The following is a 21,499-nucleotide window of genomic DNA, read 5'->3' as shown; positions in this document are numbered from 1 at the left end:
ACTGAAGAAGAAAAGTATTTGCAGGGGGCGTTCATGAGCTGCTCCTATTATCTTCTATGGCAGAGCTACAATTTTGGAAATTAATTCAAAACCAGAATTATTATTTACTAATTTATTAATTTCCTTTTTCAAATTACAATTTCCACAATTAGTTATATTTGTAAAGATGAGAAGTGCTTTAAAATTCTTTAGAGGTCATTGATAATGGTGTTTCTAAGGATGTATTCAAATAATAACAAACTATCCTTGTGGATTTACCCCCCTTATCCCCAGATAGTGGTGGACTCAAATTATTGAGATGTGTTGATTGATTACAGCCGTTAAGTTTCTTAGTAATCAGTTTCATCGCTTATTCTCAATTCACACTTGTACCTTTGATTTCTCTTCCACAACAGGGTGATGTAGGTTGTCGTTGACTAATGAAGAACAGAATTGGTTTCGGCATGAGACAAACGGAATGCCGACACCAATCCTGAAATGCATTAATCTTTAATAACCCACATCTGCATGTTTATAAATGATATAACCAGGAGTTATTAATGCTGTTACTCCCCCTTGCAAACAGAAACTGACATAAGAGCTGGATGTTTCCAAACCACATTAAAGGCATGTGGCTAAGTGTTGTGTGTGACCTTGTGGAGGATTCTGAATTGATAAAGGGTTCATGTGGATTAAAGATGCATGGAGAATTGCAACACTCAAATACCAGAGCTAGTATTCTAGATTTAGCATTCTTTATGTATGTTCAGATTTGTCAGGAGAGGCTTTGTCTCCTCTGTTACTTAACTTTCTATGGTACTTGAAAATGAATGGATGAATCTTTACTTGCGTCAGTCATAGCAATAAAACAACAATACAATATAGAAAAAAAATAAAAAGTCAATTATATAAAATACATGTTAGGCTTTGAATCAATAGTCAAATAGTGGAACTTATTCTAATTGCCCCAGCTAAAAACCTTTCAACCTTTGCTGTCACTTGCTCATCTTGATCTGCCAAGAGAAAGGACACTGTGGCAGTGGCTGGGTGACCTGGAATGGACAATAAGAAAGGGGTGATAACCTCATTCCTCAAATCTTTATAAAGAGTGCAAGCCAGAAGGGCATGCACCACTGATTCGGTACTGCCATCTCCACAAGGACATAAGTGTTTTTCGTGTGGAATCTGTTGGAATCGTCCCTCAAGTACAGCCGAGGGCAATACATTCAATCTTACGAGAGTAAAACTTTCTGTGGTTCTTGAGATGTTCCAGCCTGCGGGTTTCTCCTCTCTCCATTCAGATTCACTTATTTCTTGGTTTGAGCTAAACTAGCAAACCATGTTTTGGCTTGCCCTCTCAATTTCAGCTTGGAGGGTATGCACAACCCTATTTCCCAGTTCAGATGTAGCAACAGACTGTGGATCACCTTAAAATAGGAAGTAAGTGAATTAAAAGTAAATGAATCCCCCAAGTGAGGATGATGGAAAGGAAAGACATGAATCTGAGGCTCACTCATGTAACATCAAGCCTCTGCTAGTTTACTAGGAGTAAATATTTACTGTGATTTTCCATGTCATACAGCATCATACATGTCATACAGCAGTCAAGTTATACCTGTTTCTACAGTGCTAACATACGTGTCTCCAAACACACAGTGGAAATCTGCAGCAAACTGTGGCCAGTCATGATTCTCCAGCATGTGGCTAGTGCACATTCCTGACTCAAGGTGTAAATCTCCCTTTCACACCTTATGTAACAGAAGGAAAACATAAAAGCTGCCAGACAATGGTGGCAAACAGGAATGTGCATACATTTGTAGAAAGGTGAAAAGAAACAAGTACACAGGGTGGACAGACAGGTCGCACACTAAAAATGAATGTAATAATAAAAGTAAACATAAGAGCATAGTAAGGATCCTGCTGGATCAGATCAAAGGCCTATGCAGTTTCCCACTGTGTCCAATCAGATGCTTCCTGGAAATCCCCCCCCCCACCTCCGCTCTTAAGCTATTGTCTCTGAGAAGGCAACAATATTCAACAAAACAGCTAGTGCAAAATAAAACAATTAGTGTTCTGGTCTGGTCTGATGCTGGACACCACAGAGAATGAGGCAACACTGGGCTGGAGGAAAGGCAAGGCTACCATACCATGAAGAACTGCAACTTCTTCTTAGGCATTGCAAGGCCAAGGCAGTTACCACCACCTACCTGCAACAACATTATCACACTTCACTCAAAGCTAACAAGGGTCGGGAACAGACAGGCCTTTTGAGCCTCTTGTCTCCAGAACACCATCTCCAGACTCCACCCCTATCTAGAGAATGCCAGACCTTTAAAGGGACAACCCTCTGGCCTGAAGACAGGGACTCCTCCATTCCATAGAACTCTTTCCCGGTGCACTCCCTGCAGTGCCAAACTGATGATGTGTGGTGGGAGGCATTTGGTTCTTCAGGCACAGGGCCTATGAGAGCCCAGGCTCTGGCCCTATATGTCCTGATGCTCTGGGATGTTTCTCTGGGTGCTCCTAATTCCTGAACCTGAGAACCAACAAGCTACAGCATCTGCATCTTATCAGGATGAGCCCTGATCCAATTCATACCAGTGTGACCAGTGTTCATTTCAGAACTTGCTCAACCTCCCCTGACTGATGACCTGGAGAAACAGAGCTGAGTTTCATCTGCATACTGATGACACCCAGCTTCAAATTTCCTGATATCCAGCAGCTTAATGTAGATGTTGTAGAGCAGAAGGGACAGGATATAATTCTGAGGGAGCCCACGGGCCGGTTGTCATGGAACCAAGTTGTAGTAATCAAGCACCACCCTCAGCAACCAGCCCTCTAGGTTAGTAGAACAGCACCATAACCCTGTGGCTTCATGCCAAACCCATGGAGCCAGTCCAGTCACTGTATTAAAAGCCAGTGAGAGATCCAATACAACAAGGTCACAGTACCATGTTTCCCCCAGAAGGTCATCCTTCAGAGCAACCAGTGTCATTTCCGCCCTCAACTGGGACCTTAAACCAGACTCAAATGGATCTAGATCAGGCTTCCTCAACCTCGGCCCTCCAGATGTTTTTGGCCTACAACTCCCATGATCCCTAGCTAGCAGGACCAGTGGTCAGGGATGATGGGAATTGTAGTCTCAAAACCTCTGGAGGGCCGAGGTTGAGGAAGCCTGGTATTATCAGTCTCTTCCCAAAATGTCTGGAACAACCTGGCCCCCCACTCTCTTGAGCACCTTACCCATAGCCACCATGATTAAGTTGTAAAAGATGCTATGAATATTAAGGACTACATCCCAACTATAGATAAGTTTCAGTTATGTATAATAGTAGTACTAAATTTGATTTTTGATTTTGTAATTTGTATTGTATGATGCATTGTGTTCAGTGCTGCTAATTTGAGAATAATGGGGGAAATAAAACAAAAAAGAAATAAAAAGTAATGTGACATACTGATTTGTCATGGCAGGGACATTTAGAGGCAACATCTAGCCCTCTCCATTAGATGCAAGAAATAGACCGAGAAGGTTTTATGTATGTGTGTGAGCATGCATAAGCATACACCTGCATGGGCAGAGATACAGCTTGATTCTTTGGGCCATCTTGAGCTGTAGCAGAACATTTGCTGTGCAAGATTTCTCTGGCAGCTTGTTGGTCTGACCTCTGTTCCCTTTGTAAAAATAGTGAGAAGAAGGGGGGTTGTCATTATTGTGAGCCCTTTATATGGCTTAGTGGCTCCCTTGATAGCCTGTGAATTTCCAGCCATCCACTGGAAAATAGGATTATAAGAAAAACAACAAGGGTCTTGAATCACCTCTGGGTTCCTTGCATCTTCTGTGGTGTCATTTGGGTTTGAAGACAGCCATTAATTTACTTGAAAACAAGAGAAATGCAAAACAACAAAAGTGTAAAGTGATAAACAAATCTATTTAGGGTATAAATGGCATGCTTCTTAGGCTCTTCTTCAGTAAATTTAATTTGCAGGTTCAGTGTTTGAAATTACTTTCAGGCCAGAATAGATGGCAATAAAACATCTCCTTCCCTTATAGTTACCTTCAAAATGCAAACCACATAGCTGAGAGGCATACATTGCAAGACAGGGGTTGTAGAGGCGATTGCGTTGGCAGATGCCCATCCCTTAATCTCATAACCTGTGCCGCCATGGAGTTGATGTCCATCAAGTTAACTGTGTGTGTATGTTTACACTGCAAGGTAGAAAGGAAGAGGTGGTTGTAAGAGGAAAAGATAAAATGTCCCTTCCCTGGCAGTCATTCCCACAACCTGCAGCAAACATTTCCAACAGTTTACTAGGCATCTTCTTACTGTTTGTACACTAACATTGAACATTAATCTAAAAATGTAAGATTTCTTCCTCTTCTATTTTAGGTATGTATGTTGGGTTTTTTCCAATTATTTTATGGCATTGTTGCATTTTGTATTGGACATCTCAGTACGTACCCAGCATAACTGCCAACAAGAACAGCCATACTTCTGCCCAGGGTTGGTGGCTTTCTAACTAACTTGGCAGCCCTTCAGTGAACCACATGCTCCTTTTTTCTCTCCCCCACCCCCCTTTCTTTTTTAGTCATGAGGAGTTTAAAACAATTGGGCAACTTGTGAGGCGAGAGTTGAAAAGACAACAAAAACACCAGGTGCACACCAGAGTCAGTCACAAACGTTGTGAATTTTTACGTAGTAAAAGGATGGCAGCAATTTATAAATCACTGTAGAAATACAATGGAATTTGTGGAACATCATACATTGCCTGCCTGCCCGCCACTCTAGTTTTCCCATTTTAAATGCTGCACGATTCTGTGCGTTATTCCCAGGGACACTGGGGAAATTGAAGGAAAGCTTTTTTGAGGTGGTCAAATTAGACCTTTAAAAATGCAGTACCTCAGTTCTGAAAATGCCTAAGTATAGAGCAGAGATGAAGTGGGTAATAAAAGAGCAAGCTTTCATCTAATCTTTCTCCTAGAGACCCAGGTGGACAAATTGGCAACCCTGTTCACAGCCTTTCTCTCCCCCCTCCTCTTTGTACCATAAGAACTACTAATCGGATCCATGCTGCTCTAACTGTGGTTAGTTATTAGCAGAATAAAAGCAGATTTCTTCGAAAGAACAGGTTGGGGTGGGGTGGGGGAAACGACTATACAAAATTGCAGGGTTGTTAGAATCTTAAATGCACAGCAGTTGATTCTCCCCCCCATTCTGAATTATATGATGAATAAAGTCTTTCATCTGTCACTATGCCCATTTCCTTCAAAAGGCAGCTAAATATTAAGCTTTTCAAACAAAAAAAAAATCACTAAAGGAATAAATAATGGGGAGGAGGAATAATAGGCAAGCAGATAGCGGAAAGCCAGGCTTGTTTTTATTAATTTGCTGTAGAAATGTAGAATCATAGAATTTTAGAGTTGGAAATAACCCCTGCTCTAAGGTAGCATACTTCCATACCAAATGCATTCCTGTCCATGCTGTTCTGCTGCAGGGGGACTTCACAATCTCTCAAGCAATATGCTCTGTTGGTGAACCCTTAGCTTAAATCTGCTTTATAAGCACTCAGGACCTCACTTCTAGTTCAGTCCCTGATGAATCTGATGATCAGTCCTTTTTTATATAGATTATTTTGTTTGAGTATTGGCAAAAATAACAAAACTCATGAAGTTTCTTTCAGAGGACATTAATAATTCAGCCATAGATACATCTTGCCCAGTTAGTTACACAGATTCCATCTGCTGTGATGGGTCAATTTCTCCCACACTTCCTCCTGTTTCAACCTACCTTTAACTTTTAAAATTTGAAAACTTCATCATGCTTCCCTTGAGTCTTTGTAATATGGCTTGCCCACTGGAAAGTGGCATTCATATTGGTAAGCTCCTTTTGGTTCGATTCTGAAACGAGCAGTTTCTGCCAGTGTTCATAATGTGGAGCGTTTTATGAGTCTGTTGTTCAGCCTTAGAAGTTAAGATGGAGTGCCCTCGTGGATTGTTTTTAGTGGGGCAGTTTTCTGAGCTTGCTGTTAGCAAGCGAGCTTGGCAATATGCTCAGCAACCAGAAGGTGAGGGGGAGAATATCTGAACATCCCCTCTAACAACTGCTCCTCTTTTTTCTTTTCTTTTTTGCAAGTGCTTATGTCATTTGAGTGCCCAGTGAGGCTGTTTCATCTTATGATTCGGTCTGGTTTTAGGCAGAGTCACATATATGCTGTTTTTCCCTTCTGCAAGGCTCCAGCCCCCACAGCATCCTCCTCCAGAGAGGAGGCATGGGAAGAGGCAGAAGGTCAGGCACTACAGAGAACTGTGAGGAGCCAGAGTGTCTCTCTTCATTACTGAGTGAACATAGAGCATTGGCAAGAGGCAAAAGTTGGCGAAAGAGGAACTGGGCCAGGGGAAGGTTTCTCCCTGTGAAGATTCATTGGCTGTCTTCAGTTCCTTCCAATCTTCCTTCCTCCTCCTTCCTTCCTTCTCCAAAGTGGGTTTCTGACCCTAAAGCTTCCCTTCTGTAACTAATGCTCCACTTCCTCCCCCCCCCCAGTTTTCTTCGTTCTGCTGTTCTTCTGAATTTTACTAACTGGCTTTAAGCATTGTTTCCCCATTCCTTACTTTGCAGGCACCTATTTTGGTTTCCTTGTAATTTTTGATGCAAGTTCATTATGATGTGTGGCAGATTTACTGTGTCAGTAAGACACACGGTTCTATCATTTTTTTCCCCTTCACATTCTAAGCCCTATGCACATTTACTTGGGAATAAACTCAAGTGAATCAAGTGAACCTTACTGAGTAATCATGGGGAAAAACTGAATTTTATGCTTGACATCAGGGTTCAGGGATGAATCCAGAACACCCAAATGGAGAACCTGAGTCTTCAAGGGGAGTAGAACTTAGTCCAAGACAGATCGACCCACTGCTCCCTGCTATGCCTTTCTTTTAACCAGGAACATCTCTTTTGCTTGGATTAAGCTTCACGTTGTTCACCGCATCTAATCCACTGCTGGTGTCAGACACTGATTCACAACTTCAATGACTTCCTTGGATTTAGATGAAAAGGAGAAAGAGAGTTGGGTGTCATTGGCATATTCTTCTAGGGCAGGGTTGTGGGACCTATGGCCCTCCTGATTTTGTGGGGCTATGGCTTATCATTCCTGACCATTACTCATGCTGTCCGGGGCTGATAGCTGTTGGGGTCCTTCACCACCCCTGCTGTAGTGGCACTTGTAATGACAACTTGTCAAATATATTTTATCCAGTCTGAATATATTCAGGGCCTTCAGCTCTAGATACAGCATGCCTTCTGGATATTTCATCATCCATCTCAATGTTGTTCTTGAAATTATTAGCATAATAATGACAATTGCAGGCCTGTGTTGAATTGTATTTTCCCAGGTTTTAAAAATCATGCTTCTTTGGATATGAACTAAAACGGGCAGGCAATGTGGTGCCCTCTAGATGTTTTTGGATTTACATAGGCCACAAGCAGCATAGCCAGAATATGGGGAGTTATAGTCCAACAACATTGTGAAGGCACTACATTGGCCATGCCTGTACTAAAACAACATGGATATTTTGTGCCAAGCTTGCAACTGTTGACATACTTTTCTTGATACTCAGCCTTAACTCATAAATCCATCTCTTAGTGTTCAAACTAGACATTTATCCCCCTTCCTATAAGTAATGCTCTTGGTTTTTATTCTCGTGTGTGACATCTTACATTTGTCCTTGCTGGATTTCACATTACTGCTACCAGCCAAGGCTAAACAACCTGTAAACATTTTGGATTTTTAGTCAATGTGCTCTTTTAAATAGTCTGATGTTATTTCTGTGCCTTTTCCTACTTCAGTTTCTTGAAATATTCATTTAGAAAGATTGAGCAGAATTTTTTCCCTGGTTTGTCACCATTTCTGGCATGAAATTCGAGGACTTCAAGCATCCTGAGGGCAAGAAAAAAATGAATCTTGTTTTTTGCTTCTCCTAATGAAAATAGGGGTGTGGCTAGAGTGTACAGATGTTATAGCTGGCAAGAGATCTACTTCCTGCTCTATAACTACCAATCTAAGAGATGGTGGATTAGTATTTGAAACTCCTAAGAATGTGCTTTCTTTTGGTGCTATTTTGAGAATACCAAGCAGTCAAAATGTGAATGAGGTTTCACTGTGCTAGATACTGCACAAACAATGGGGGGAACTTGCTCAGGCATTATGTTTTTTTATATAGCAATTGCTTTTACACAGCAAATGTGGCAATTCTATTCCAGATCTATCAGCACACAAAGCAACCATAAACACAGCTTAAATGGCCAATTTCACAGGGTTTATGACTGCATTGTATTGTCGCTATGACACCAATCAGCCAAGGTGTAATCTGGCCCTTAGAAGGCTGTTTAGTCTGTGTGTAATGCATTGCAATTATCAAGGTCCCAGGCTTAGTTCCAGGTGAGCAGTAAAACACTGTCGAGGGAAAATCTATCCATTTGGCTCTGCAGTAGAATTAAAAGAAGGGCAAAAGATTGGCTTCATGGATTAATGTTGGTAACACAGTTCACTGTGCAGATTAGGGTGTCTCTAGGCCAGCATTCTTATGATATTTTGTTTTGTTTTGTATTTTCCCTCACTGTACTAATTTTTTCATGCCTTCTGTATGCACACACGTCACCCTCCCATAATTGATTTTTGTAAAGCGATGCTTGATTTCCCTGGTTGCACATGCAAATACACACAGGGACACATTGACATGATAACAACTGATGCAATGTGCTAGGGCAGGGGTCTGCAACCTTTAAGACAAAAAGAGCCACTTGGACCCGTTTCCGAAGGGGGGAAAAAAAATGGGAGCCGCAAAACAAGTCAAATGTAAATAACCACACATTCTTCCCCTCCCCCATTCTCTCTCTTTTCCCTGAGTCTATTTCAGATAGCAAAGAGGGGTATGGTACCTCTCATATCCATTTTTTGCAAAGCACCATGTGCATAGAGGGCATTATACAAATTAATACATAGAAAAGTGTCTGTCCCTCCCTGCAGTTCAACTCCCTCTCTTTTTACTAACAGTACATATCCATTCCTTCTGCTGGTGCAACTTTCTCATCATTTCTACATAGCAGCATTTATAAACCAGTGCCAGAGAAACTGGGTGAAAGGAAGGTGAGAGGGAAGAGATATGAATATTTATATGTGTATATGTATACATACATACACCTGCACAATTACAGGTTTGAAGCCAACTTAAAATAAGCAAAGGAATCTGTAGTGCTTTCCATGGGATCCGGGGACATGCCAGCTAATACTCTTCCCTTCTTCATTTGCTTGTCTCTGCAGCAAATCTTGAGGGGGAAGGGAGAAGGGCAGGAATTGCATAGGCACAAGAGAACGGGGGAAATCCCTCATGCAGGATTTTGGTGCCTAACAGCCCCCCTCCCTCTGCAATTGCTCTCGTGCTCCCCCGCCTCTCCTGCTGGCTACCTCTGGACCCCCTCCTCGTCACTGACGTTATTCACCCCTTCCTCCCTGACAGGGAGGGTGGGCCCATTTTGTGGTTCACCTCAGGTGCTCTCCCTCAACTCGGTGGCCACTCAGAAGCAAGGCACGGAAAAGGATCCCGAAGCACCACCGCCACACCTCTCTCTCTCTCTCTCTCTCTCTCTCTCTCTCTCTCACACACACACACACACCCCACCCCGCCATCTCGAGCGCGCGCTCTCTCTCTCCCTCGCCTCAGGTGCCGCGCGCGCGGGGCTGAGGAGAGCATGGCCTGGGTGGGCGGGGGAAGCTATGAGTCGTGAAGCCGCCTGGCAGAACTTCCCTCCAGCGGCAGCAGCGGCAGCCCTTCTCTGGCCGCCGCCGCCGCCTCCTCCTCCATCCCAGCAGCCGCCGCCTCTCGAGCTCCGCTGCCGCCGCTGCCTTGCTTTGCCCGGCTCGGCTGCCCAGCTCCATCCCCCTCCTCTTTCTGGCGCTTCTGCTTTTCTGCTCAGGGTCCCCGAGGATCTGCGGAGCCACGGCAAAGGTGCAAAAGAGCCGCATGCGGCTCCGGAGCCGCGGGTTGCCGACCTCTGTGCTAGGGAGACAGAAGGTGAAGCAGGAGAGGGGAACCTCATGATGGAATCTGGAAGTAGCCATTTTAGTTTGTGTGGAAAATCAGTAACCAGAATAAATGATCAAAGGCTTGAATCCCAAATTACACCTCCAGGAATGGAAAAAGCTCCTCCCATTTACAGAACGGCCTTTGATCCTGCAGAATCTCCCATGGATGAAGGAGTGAGGCAGTTTTTGTCATTTCCCCCTTTCCCATGCAGCTACCTGTGCACAGGATTCCAGAGGATCCCCCCAACCCTCCATAGCAGATTTTAGGAGAGCACAGGGGGATTACAGAGAAATTGGTTAACATTGCCTCTCCCTTTTCACTCGCAAGATCTCAGGATCCAGGATAAAGTGATTATATTGGCGTGGTACATGGGTGTTACGGTGAAAATGGAACATTCCTTTTAAATAGATAAAATGAAAATGTTCTTGACATCAGTAATATAGTAGGAAGCAAGGTACAAAGACTGGGAAGAGCGACGATAATGGATTTTATGTCTAGATCAGTCATGGAAAGATTCCTTTCATTGATGTACAACCTTTCATATAAAAAATAAGTAGTAACAGACTATTGTTACTCCTCATCATGTATCAGTAGCAGATAATGTAAAGCAGGTGTAGGAAAAACCTTTGGCCAGCCAGATGTTGCTGGACTACAACTCCCATCATCCCTGACCTTTGGCAGTGTCAGCTGGGGCTGATGGGAGTTGGAGTCCAACAATATCTGAAGGGCCAAAGGTTCCCCATCCCTGATATAAAGGATTCCTTTTTGGACATATCTTCAGAGTTTGTACCAGAGAACATTTGGCTGTTCAGTTGGTAAAAGCACAGTATTGAAGGAAGGATTAGCCATGGTACAATGTCGTTGTTATCATGGTTACTACTATTATACAGTGCCAAAGAGAGCAATTCATTGCCATGGCCAGATGTGTTGGGGCAGAACGGAGCAGCAGATCCACTGCCATACCTCAGGCTCTGCTGCTGGCGCTGGCCAGGGCAAAAAGAAGGATATGCATTGGGCCCCTCCCTGGAAAATGGGTCATTTTTAATCCAGCACCAGTCCTTGTCCCTCGCCTCCCTTGTAACACCCTGCTTAGGCTTATGCTGACTATTGCTTGTGGGACTGCCCCTAGTAGTAGAGTGCAGTGCACTGCATTTTCAGCATGGCCACTGAGACCCTCTATCGCAACTGAGCTCCTGCCCCTTCCGGCAGCACAGTCCAGTGGTGAGACCGCTCCATGTCATCTTAACGTTCTCCAGCAGTGCAGATTGGGGGTTAGGATTGTTCAGTAAAATGGTTAGACCCTGTACAAAAATAAAAAATAGCACAGATGCTACCCTCAAGCTTCAGCCAAAGGTAAAAATGTGACACATTTGTGGAGGAAAGGAAAGGAGACTAAAGAGGAAGGAAAATCAATCTGGGAAAACCAAGGTTATATCTATCAAAATAGGCCAGTGATGAGACCTTTTCCTTCGGCCTCTTGGAACAGTGGCTGATGGGAGTTAAGGAGGAAAGTAATGGGCAAGGTAAGCTAATGGAAAGTATCAATTAAAACTTAGCCCTTTTTAAAACAAATATATGTTTTAATCATTATTTTCCTCATCCTAAACTTCACAAGTCAGGGACTTGGTTTTTGTTTTGCTGCATTTTTCTGGAAAGTACTATGAACACTAGTGACAGTCCACAAAATAATATTTGTTGTTGTTGCAGTAGTAGTAGTTGCTGCTGTTGTTATGCCTAGAATTTATTGTGGGTGCAGAGATTCCAGCTTTTAAAATATTAAAACTTGAAAAATTAGTGAGACAAGAATCAGAAATGTTCTGATTTACTTGGCCACGCTCTGCTGCCTGAAGTACTAAAGTAAAATGTAGCCTTTTAAAATAAATTCCATAGGGAACAGTTCCTACGTTGCCCTGTAGCCAACAGTTATTTGTTCACTTATATAGCAGCTCTAGCAGCATGATATGGAGCTAAATTCTTTGGGTTGTTTCCAGTCCCATTATGATCAACAACAATTTTGCCATTAAATTCAGTGGCAAGTAGATTGGGACCTTTCTCTACTGAACTCAGAATAGCTTAACAGCACCACCAGTTGACTAAACATCCAAAATTATTTGCTGGCTCAGTTACAAAATTCCTCTCGGTTTCTAAATCAAAAGTGACTTCTCCCGTAAGGTAAAATAGCAAAAATTGATTTTAGTGGAGCTCCTTGAAAAAGAAAAAGAAAAGCCAAGATAGCTCAGGAACAGCATACCTTCATGGTGATTTGATGCAGTCAATTCATGGATTGGATTTACATCAAAGTCCAAAGTAAAAGACTTTCTGAAGGTCTAATCAAACCAGACTCTTTCTTTTCAACATGGCATCCATTCCTGTTATGTGCAGATTGATTGGGTCTGAGTGCCACACCACCTGATAAATATTAAATAATTTGATTGCATTGATCTGTTATGTGCTTTCGTTTTGTAGTCTATTTGAAATCTCTAGATTCCACTTTTTATGTTTCGAGTTTACTCATTATATTTAAAAAACTATTACTGAATTTTAATTCATATTGGCCACCCTTTGGTGTCTGACGATGGTGTAGTGTGTTAGTTGATAAAGTGATGTTGTCTACATCATTAAGTGATGTCATGTTGGATTAGAACCACAGTTCCAGCACTGTGGGTTGGAGCTCACATTTTTGTTGCATTCCCTGAAGGGAAGTTTGCTTACACAATGGGGCCTTCCATTGGTGGAAGAGATCATTTCATAAATTCTGCTTACGTATGTTTTTGTGAAAAAGAGGAGTATTGGCCAAATCAAGTCCAACTCTCCCGGAAAAAAGCTCCTAATTAACTTGAGAACTATTTAACTATTTAAAAGGGAAATATTGAAAGAACCAAGGAAACCTGTCAATAAAAGAAATTTTGCAGTCTTTTTCACAAGTGCAAGTATGTTTCTGAACACTTTATAAACCCTTTTCAGTCTCTCTTCACTTTTACCAAAACATTACTTGGGATATAATTAAGGCATAATATTGAGTCCTCCTTTTAGGCATTATCCCAACAAATATGAAGAGATAGTTAAATTTAAAGAGCTACTATTGTATAAGCACCAGTAGCTGCTTTTCATAAAGATTTTTATGGGCATTCTGTTTCAGATAACGTATTATTTAATAAGGACTTTATAGCCAGCACACAATGCAGTCGATTTGAGTGGCACCCGTTCTACCAAGATCTATACCTTACTCTGCTAAAATATCTTGAACTGTTGTTTGATATTTTATTCCTCATGTATTTTCCATTCCTAAAAATGTACGGTAGTGGTTAGCCTGTGTAGCAGATATAATAACTCACCATTGTACAACCATGGTTAAACAAATGTGGCAGAGCAATATTAGTATTGTGAAAAGTTCTCTTTTATTGCATTGGTCTATAAACACTGCCAGCAGCTTTCCTCTTATGTATAACGATAGTAATAATGATGATGAATATGTGTTTGCTGGTTGAAACTGTCCTCGATACTTCACCATTGCAATTTGTCACCTAGGCGCTCGCTTATACATTTATGCTATGGAAAGGCTGTGTGATACCACATAAAAACCAAATAAAAAGGCAAATCATCCTTCTCCCTATTCCTTTAGAAGTAAATGTAATATTTATTGCTACCCACAGGTGATTCTGTGTAGCGCAATATAGTGCATGGTTTCTGCACCTTGCATACAATTCAGGATACATGGCGAGTTTTCACTTTCTTTGGCCCCTTTTACTCAAATTAAAAATGCAAATGCTACATATTGTTATCTATCCGGAGCACTCCTCTTTTTGCGCGCAGCTGCTGCTTCCCTTACATTGCCTCCCCACAACACTTGAAACCTATGGGCAGCTCTCAAGAGTGTTCATAAGGACTCGGGAAGATGCTTTGTGCCAAATCAGTGCATCTAGCTCAGTATTCTCTACACTGACTGGCAGCAGCCCTTCAGGGTTTAGGGCAAGAGCCTTGCCCTGCTTTACATAGAGGTTCCAGGAACTGAACTTGGGGCCATTTTTGTTCTCAGGAAAGGAGGACATGCATAGGAAGCTTTCCAGTATAGACAGTAACTCCCCAGTGTACATGTGCAAGTCTTGGTGACACAACCATAAATTTCGACAAGTTTTGTTAATTGCTGAATTTTTTTGTTCTGTTTTGAAAATGTATATCTCACCTACTTTCTGTGGAACTCAAGGTAACAATCCCTGAGATAAACCCCATCATAGAACTACCCAAAAATACAGCAATAATTTCAACATAGCTATGCACCAGAAAGAAAAAATAAAGACCTTTTTTTGAAAAGCCGTAACTTACCAGGCACAGCAAATCATATAGTGAGAAAACCTGAAATACCTCATTAGGCGAGATGTTCCACATAACATTATAGAAATTTAGAAGATTGTTTATTTAAGAAAAAACAACAACACAAAACATTCCTTCCTCTTCTTCCCGGTCTTTGGCTAATTAACATTCTGTCCCCTTTTAAATGTGTTTGTGGGAAGAGGGAGGGAATTATTGGTTGTGTGGGCGGGTTGTTGTTGTTGTTTTTGTTAGGAATTTTGTGTTTTATCTTGTGTTTTTATATTGTGAACTTCCCTGAGATCCACGAATGGGAGGACAGTATACTAATTTAATAAATAATAAATAGTACTAGCATTTTCAGAGTAAATAATTTATCCCCAAATTTCCAGTAAGTACTTTAAGCAATTGTACAATTATGGTGTATATTTCTTTATACTGCATATCACTCTAGCATCTTTCCTCAAAAGTCAGCTGTGGAAACAGTTGGCTAATTACTTTAAAATGATGCAACGGATGGAGCAGGAGAAACATATACAGTGGTACCCCGCAAGACGAATGCCTCGCAAGACAGAAAACCCGCAAGACGAAAGGGTTTTCTGTTTTGGAGGCGCTTCGCAAGACGAATTTCCCTATGGGCTTGCTTCGCAAGATGAAAGCCCATAGGGAAATCTCCGGGGACCTCTTTTAAATGCTGGTGGTGGGGAGCAAAGCCTTTCCCCCCCTCTGGCCTTCAGAAGAGGTCCAGGAAGGCCGGCGGGGGCCGAAAGGCTTTGCTCCCCACCGCCAGCATTTTAAAAGCAGTCCGGGATAGCAGGGAAGAGCTTCCCGCTATCGCGGATGGCTTTTGAAGGCAGGCGGGGGGGAGCAAAGACTTTCGCCCCCCGCCCGCCTTCAGAAGAGGTCCTGGACGCGCCTGTCCTTGAAGCCGAAGGAGGAACAGAAGGGTCTCCTCCTGTTCCTCCTCCCGCTTCGCAGCGACGCGCCTGTCCAGCAAAGCCCGAGGAGGAACAGAAAGGTCTCCTTCTGTTCCTTCTCCAGCTTCGCTGAAGGGGCGCTGCACCCTCTCCCTCTCTGCACAGCGCCTCTCCTGTGAAGCAGAGGCGCTGCGTAGAGAGAGAGAGAAGGCGCAGCGCCCCTTGAACGACGCGCCTGTCATGTGAAGCCGGAGGAGGAACAGAAGGGTCTCCTCCTGTTTCTCCTCCCGCTTCGCAGCGACGCGCCTGTCCAGCGAAGCCCGAGGAGGAACAGAAAGGTCTCCTTCTGTTCCTTCTCCAGCTTCGCTGAAGGGCGCTGCGCCTTTTCCCTCTCTGCACAGCGCCTCTCCTGTGAAGCAGTCTTTGTCCCTCCTGCCTGCCTTCCCAGGGGCTTTTACATCGCCCCGGACAGCGGAGAAGTCCTCCGCTGTCCCGGGCGATTTAAAAATGCCGCCCGCCAGCATTTTAAGATCGCCCCGGACAGCGGAGAAGTCCTCCGCTGTCCCGGGGTTTTTTAAAATGCTGGGGGTGGGAAGAAAAGCCCTTGTCCCCCCCCCCCAGCCTTCAGAAGAGGTCGGGGGACAGACTGTCCCCGGACCTGGTCTGAAGGCGGTTTCCCTAGGAACGCATTAATTGATTTTCAATGCATTCCTATGGGAAACCGTGCATCGCAAGACGAAAAACTCGCAAGAAGAAAAAACTTGCGGAACGAATTAATTTCGTCTTGCGAGGCACCACTGTAGTTCTTTGCAGCGATTTACAGTTTGCCCCAGAAATCAACAATGACAGTTCAGAGTAGCTTTGAAGAAAGACACATCATCATGCTCTGGCTTCGACAGACAGAATACTCTTGCATAAAAGTTAACATGGGTTTCACTTTGATCAACTATGCAGAGAAGGTAGCATTTTCAATAGCTTAAACAAATCATATATTTTATGTGCTTCCAGTTGTTGAAAAGAGAAAAACGATTGCAAAGCGAGAAATGTGTGTTTGTCTTTGAAAATACTTCGGTTTAATTTGATGTGTCTACCATTTATACCATGTTCGCTAACATAGCTAATAAACACCTATATTGATAATACAGTATATATTTGTTGTCTAACCTGAGGTGGTACCAGCTGTTCTTGGTAACCAGACCAGCCATTTCTCAAATTAACAGTGAATGAAAGCCTCGGGAGTTACTCTCCTTCCTCCTGTGGCAACTTGATTGCTTGGCACAAGGCAGTCACCACAATTTAACAAAAAGAGAGGTGTTCCTGTGCTGTGTGCTCCGTTGTTTGTCACAGAGAAGGGCTTTGTGTGTGCGATTTTTTAAAATACAACATTGCTGAAGGAGAAATTCTGTGCCCCATGTCTAATGAGTTTGAAAATAGACTATTAGTAGCCACAAAAGGAAAATTAGACACGTATGATTTGTGTGTTCATTTTCTCATAGTAAATATAGTGTGATTTGTGCATGTGGACTGTACAAAGGTCTTTGGAATAAGAACCTAAACTAGCTTATCTATTCTTTGTATTCATGAAAAATTAGGTGGGTATTTTATTTTATTTTTAAAGTATTGCCTATCCTTTGATTATTTGTTTGGATTTCTACCCTGCTCAGTGTTGTGGGCTCAGTGTGGGTTAAAACATTTTGAAGCTAAAATATTAAAAATACATGTTGGGAAGTACGTAGTTCTTTCAGTATGGAAATACAATTAATAATAATAGAAAATTCTCCTTGGTCACAAGTAAATGAAACTAATACTATATCCAAGACCATTTTTCTTCCAGCTTTAAAAAAACAAAAAAACACTCCAAACAATAAACCCCTTAAAAGATTCAGAGGATACTTCATATTTCAAGTTTTAAAAGCAGGCGTTTATGCTGGTGTTGGTGATTAGATTCAAGTCTCTCTCGGCATTTTTCAGTGTTTATCAGTTTTTGGCTGACTACCACTTTTGAAATGAATAAATTTTTAAGCCTGAGAAAACCTGATCACTATCAGTATATACAGGCGCAGCACAAGGAATTGTGCTTCCCATACTCTATGCTTCATGCCGCCACTGCTCTTCCCCCATTCTCCTTTTTTAGGGTGGCCACAGAGCTACTGCCATCCTCCTCCTCCCAGTTTGTGCTGGTGGCAATAGTGTTGGTGGCTTCTCCACCATTTCCTCCCTGCATTACCCTATTCTGAGAAGGCGCCAAGGGGATCGCTCTTCAGAGCCCAGCATTCTAGAAATCCTTTTCAAACCTAGACATTTTCCAGGAAAATGCCTGGAGCCAGAAAGCCAACTCAATTTTTTAAAAAGCTTAAAAAGTCATTATAGCCACCACCTGTGAACCATGGCAGTAGCACAGCAATTCTGCTGTCCACCTCACCCCAAATGAAGAGATCTGAAGAGGACCCTTTGACCCATTCTCAGAGTAAGGTGAAGTACGGCAGAGAAAGTGGTGGCAGAGAGCCTTGCCTCACTAACTGCACCGTAATGAAGAGGGGGGAGTTTGGCCTTGCCCCCCTACACACACACTTGCACCTGAGACCATTGTCTCATTTCACCTCTATAATGAACTAGCCCCGAGTACCTATTTTATTAAAATAATACGGCCCTTTGTTACTCAGGAGCACCTCTGTTTTTAAAGTTCGTTTTTAAAACATGAATTTCTTGACCCAGTTGCAGAAAAACCCTTGAAAAGTGCAGTGTGTGTTACAATGTATACCCATATTAGCCTTTCCTTATAGCTGTAATGAACTGCACTGCTAAAAATGCACATTTACTAGGTCAGCGCATGATAAGTAAACAAGGGCAACTGCAAACTTCCTACTTGTGAGGCTACTGTTAACATAAGACTTTGGAAGCTTTGCAAATATAATATGCCGTAAAAGGCTAAGTTATTGCTGACAGTTCATTTCTGCTATCAGTACTCTTTGTACAAGGTTTTTCGGGGAGAAGAAAGTGCTAGATCTTAAACTCTACGAGAATTTTGTAGCAGAGCAGACACATGGGGCTGGAGCAGAAATGGAGTTGAGTTGGACATCATCTTAATGACTTTTTGGCTTGTTGCAACTGGCATTGTCAACACAATGTTACGGGAATTATGTAACAAGTCATATGGTGAGCATAGGAGCCAAGTCCTATGGGCCAAGGTCCCTTTGCCCTTCCCAATAAAATATTTGAGGGAGCCGCCCCTCAAGCTGATGGACATTAATAATAATAATAATAATTTATTATTTATACCCTGCCCATCTGGCTGGGTTACCCCAGCCACTCTGGGCGGCTTCCAAAAGAATATTAAAATACTGTGATACATCAAACATTTGAATGGACATTGCCATTCAAATGTTTTGTGCATGCTTCATCTTGTGATTAATTACATGGGGTCGGGCTTACCTGCCCCCCCATATTTTATTCAAGTTGACACCCCTGGTTGTGAGTGCGACTGACTGGCAGCAGAGCTATAAACCTCTTTTGCAAGTCACATCACAGCTATTTATTTATCATAGGAATATCCTACCTTTTCTCCCATGAGCTCAAGGTGGATGTTTGGTCATCCCTCTTTTTATCCTCACAGCAGCCCTGTGAGGCAGGTTAGGCTGAATCTTTCCCAATAGAAGTTTTAACCTAGTAATTCTTTTTCATGTTTTCTGTATTATTGGTTATGAAAAACTCAACAATAGTCCCCCGCTGCCAAAAAGAACTCCTCCCCCTCATACTATTCTGGATCCCGACATCCTCCCTGCAGCTGTTAATAGTGGGAATAAAGAGGAGAATCCTTATCATGGGATTCCAATATACATTTAGTGTAGTTTGATCTTCACAGAGGTGATGTAAGCAATTCTGTTTGCACCGTTGCCCAGAGCTATCCAAGTCTTTGGGTCAAGATGGCATTCTGCTGCACTGTGTGTGATTCCATTTATGAGTCTCCTTCTCCCTCTCTTTCTCTTTTGTTAAACATTAACTTGGATTCCTTCCCATGCCAATTTATATGTTAGCTCTGTATTTTTACCAGGTGCAAATTATGAATTAAGCTCTTGTTTGAATAACAAAGTGCACAACACAGGCTTTACAGACATACCAGTTTTATTGCTGTGTTACACTTAGAAGACACCAAGATATCATTAAAACCTCAGATTCTTTACAATATTCTTCTTCCCAAAAAGCATTAATGGAATTTATCTTTAGTTGCTGTTGTTGGCAGCTGTCCATGTGTTCCTGGCTGGCGGCCAGTCCATGCTCAACAGGATGAGTCCCACTGTTCAGCAGACTTGGATTTTGTTAGAACGCCCTCATAGAAATATATGTCAGGAGATTTCCAGCTATAAATTGGATCATGTCAGTAAGGATGGGAACAGGCTTGGTACAAAATTGAACAATTCGGCATGCCTGATGTTAAATATGTTTATGCATGCTTTCTCCTTGGGTTACGAAAACAGAAAACATTGTGAAATAAACCTGTTGCAGTATCTCTGATGTTCACACCACATTTTTAGTCATTTGCAGTGCACTTTCTAGGAGTATGCCCCGCTGGATACAATGGGACTTAAGTCTGAGGGAAAGTGCATAGGATTGTGCTGTAGGAATAGGTTTTATTTGCATATGTTACTTCACTAAGAAATAATTATTTATTTCCCTTCCCCATTTGTGTTGCAGGTAGCCAGATGCCATCCCAGACTCCAGGTAGCCAATCGGAATCCAGCTCCCATCCTGCCTTGAGTCAGTCCCCAATGCCACAAGATCGAGGTTTGTGCTGGAGGATGAAATAGCCACAGAGCATAAAAGCCTGAAAGGGGCAAAATATTTTCCTATGTCCCCTGTTTCTTGCAGCAAGGAAATTCCACTTGTAATTGTCTCTCAGCAAAATACTGTAAGAAACTTATTTCCTGAGGGAGAAGTAAATAAAAAAAGGAGTATCTACAAGAACTTGGTTAAAAACAAAGAGCTTAATGTTCCAAAAACATTCTTTATCAGAAGATCTTGCTAGATTCTTAATGGTCTTTAAAAATCTGGATACAGGAAACATTATTTATAAATATCTGACATAGCATTTGGTCTCTGTAGGATAGAAATGTTAGCTGCTTTACAGTCAACAATTTTCCCACAGTTATTAAAATGTTGATGAATTCCTGTGCTTTGGGGTATAGGCCATAATATATATCTTCCTATAGAAGCAGGACTGGGGTCAGCGGGCTGGAAATGGCCACATTCCCAATCCTCTTGTCTCAAAAAGTATCATGATCACAACATGGCCTGAATGTGCTTGTAGTGCTGCTCTTTAAGTAGAGTTTTTAAACCCACAGGAAGAACTGAGATTTCATGACTTGATGTGTAAGAGCATACTGCTAGTCTATATATCAGCATTAGCAGCTATTAAAGTATTAGAGAGATGAGAAGCTATGTGAGCTTTCCCCTCCCCTTCCAGGCTCTTCAGAGGACACTTTCAGTGAAGGGCATGCATTGCTGTGGGCCAACTTTGGAAATGCTCACTGGAAGATGTGCGCCTTCCCAGCACACCTGCTTGATAGCTAGAGAGTAGTGTAATGTTGGAGGGGTAGGGGGGAAAGATTCACAGGCACTTAAAACGACAAGTACTAGGGAGTTACAGGCTTCAGTCTATCTATTAAGCAGGATTCCAGTAGAGTGGGTGAACCATCATCACAGCATGTTATGCATTTTCTTTTCTTGCTGGAAACTTCCTTTTGTGTATTCTGCAAGATATTCTGAAAGCCGTTGATCAGCAACTTGGCCATAGACCCAGCATCTATTGAACTTCCATTTTATCTGACCCTGCACTCCTAGGAGTGCCAGGTGGCTGGATCTAGCCACCCTTTTAATTTTATTTAGTGCCCCCAACATGGTGTCACTCACAAGCACCAGAGGAAATTGAAAGAATTGCTAGGCACAGCTGCCCAGTGTTGCTTGGAATGCTGCCACTATCATCAGGTAAGTGTGCCAGGACTCACTGACAGGAGGGAGCTCACCAGAGGACACTTTGCCCAAGGCCCTCTCAAAACTGGAGATAGCCCTAACAGCACTAGATGAAATACCCCCTCTGGTACTAACTGGAGTCATTTCCACCAGAAGATATTTAGGAGAGGCATTCAACATGCATTCCAGAATTGTTTTATGTCTTGGAGGAGCCGTTCATCTCAATGCAGCAATGAGGTTGGGACTATGC

General features: G+C 42.5%; 1 protein-coding gene across 14 annotated transcripts in view; it reads left to right on the top strand.

Moving 5' to 3' along the window:
• Positions 1-21,499, top strand: part of ARID1B (AT-rich interaction domain 1B) — a 355,979-nt gene that overhangs the window by 243,660 nt on the left and 90,820 nt on the right. For all 14 annotated transcript variants that reach the window (XM_082215164.1, XM_082215169.1, XM_082215163.1 and 11 more), the window contains one exon: positions 19,975-20,064. In XM_082215164.1, coding sequence (XP_082071290.1) covers positions 19,975-20,064 — 90 coding nt within the window. The remainder of the gene's footprint in view (positions 1-19,974; positions 20,065-21,499) is intronic.

Source organism: Podarcis vaucheri, assembly GCF_965113315.1.
Source record: "Podarcis vaucheri genome assembly, chromosome: 3".
In the NCBI taxonomy this organism is placed as follows: Eukaryota; Metazoa; Chordata; class Lepidosauria; order Squamata; family Lacertidae; genus Podarcis; species Podarcis vaucheri.
This window is presented reverse-complemented; position numbering and strand designations above follow the sequence as displayed.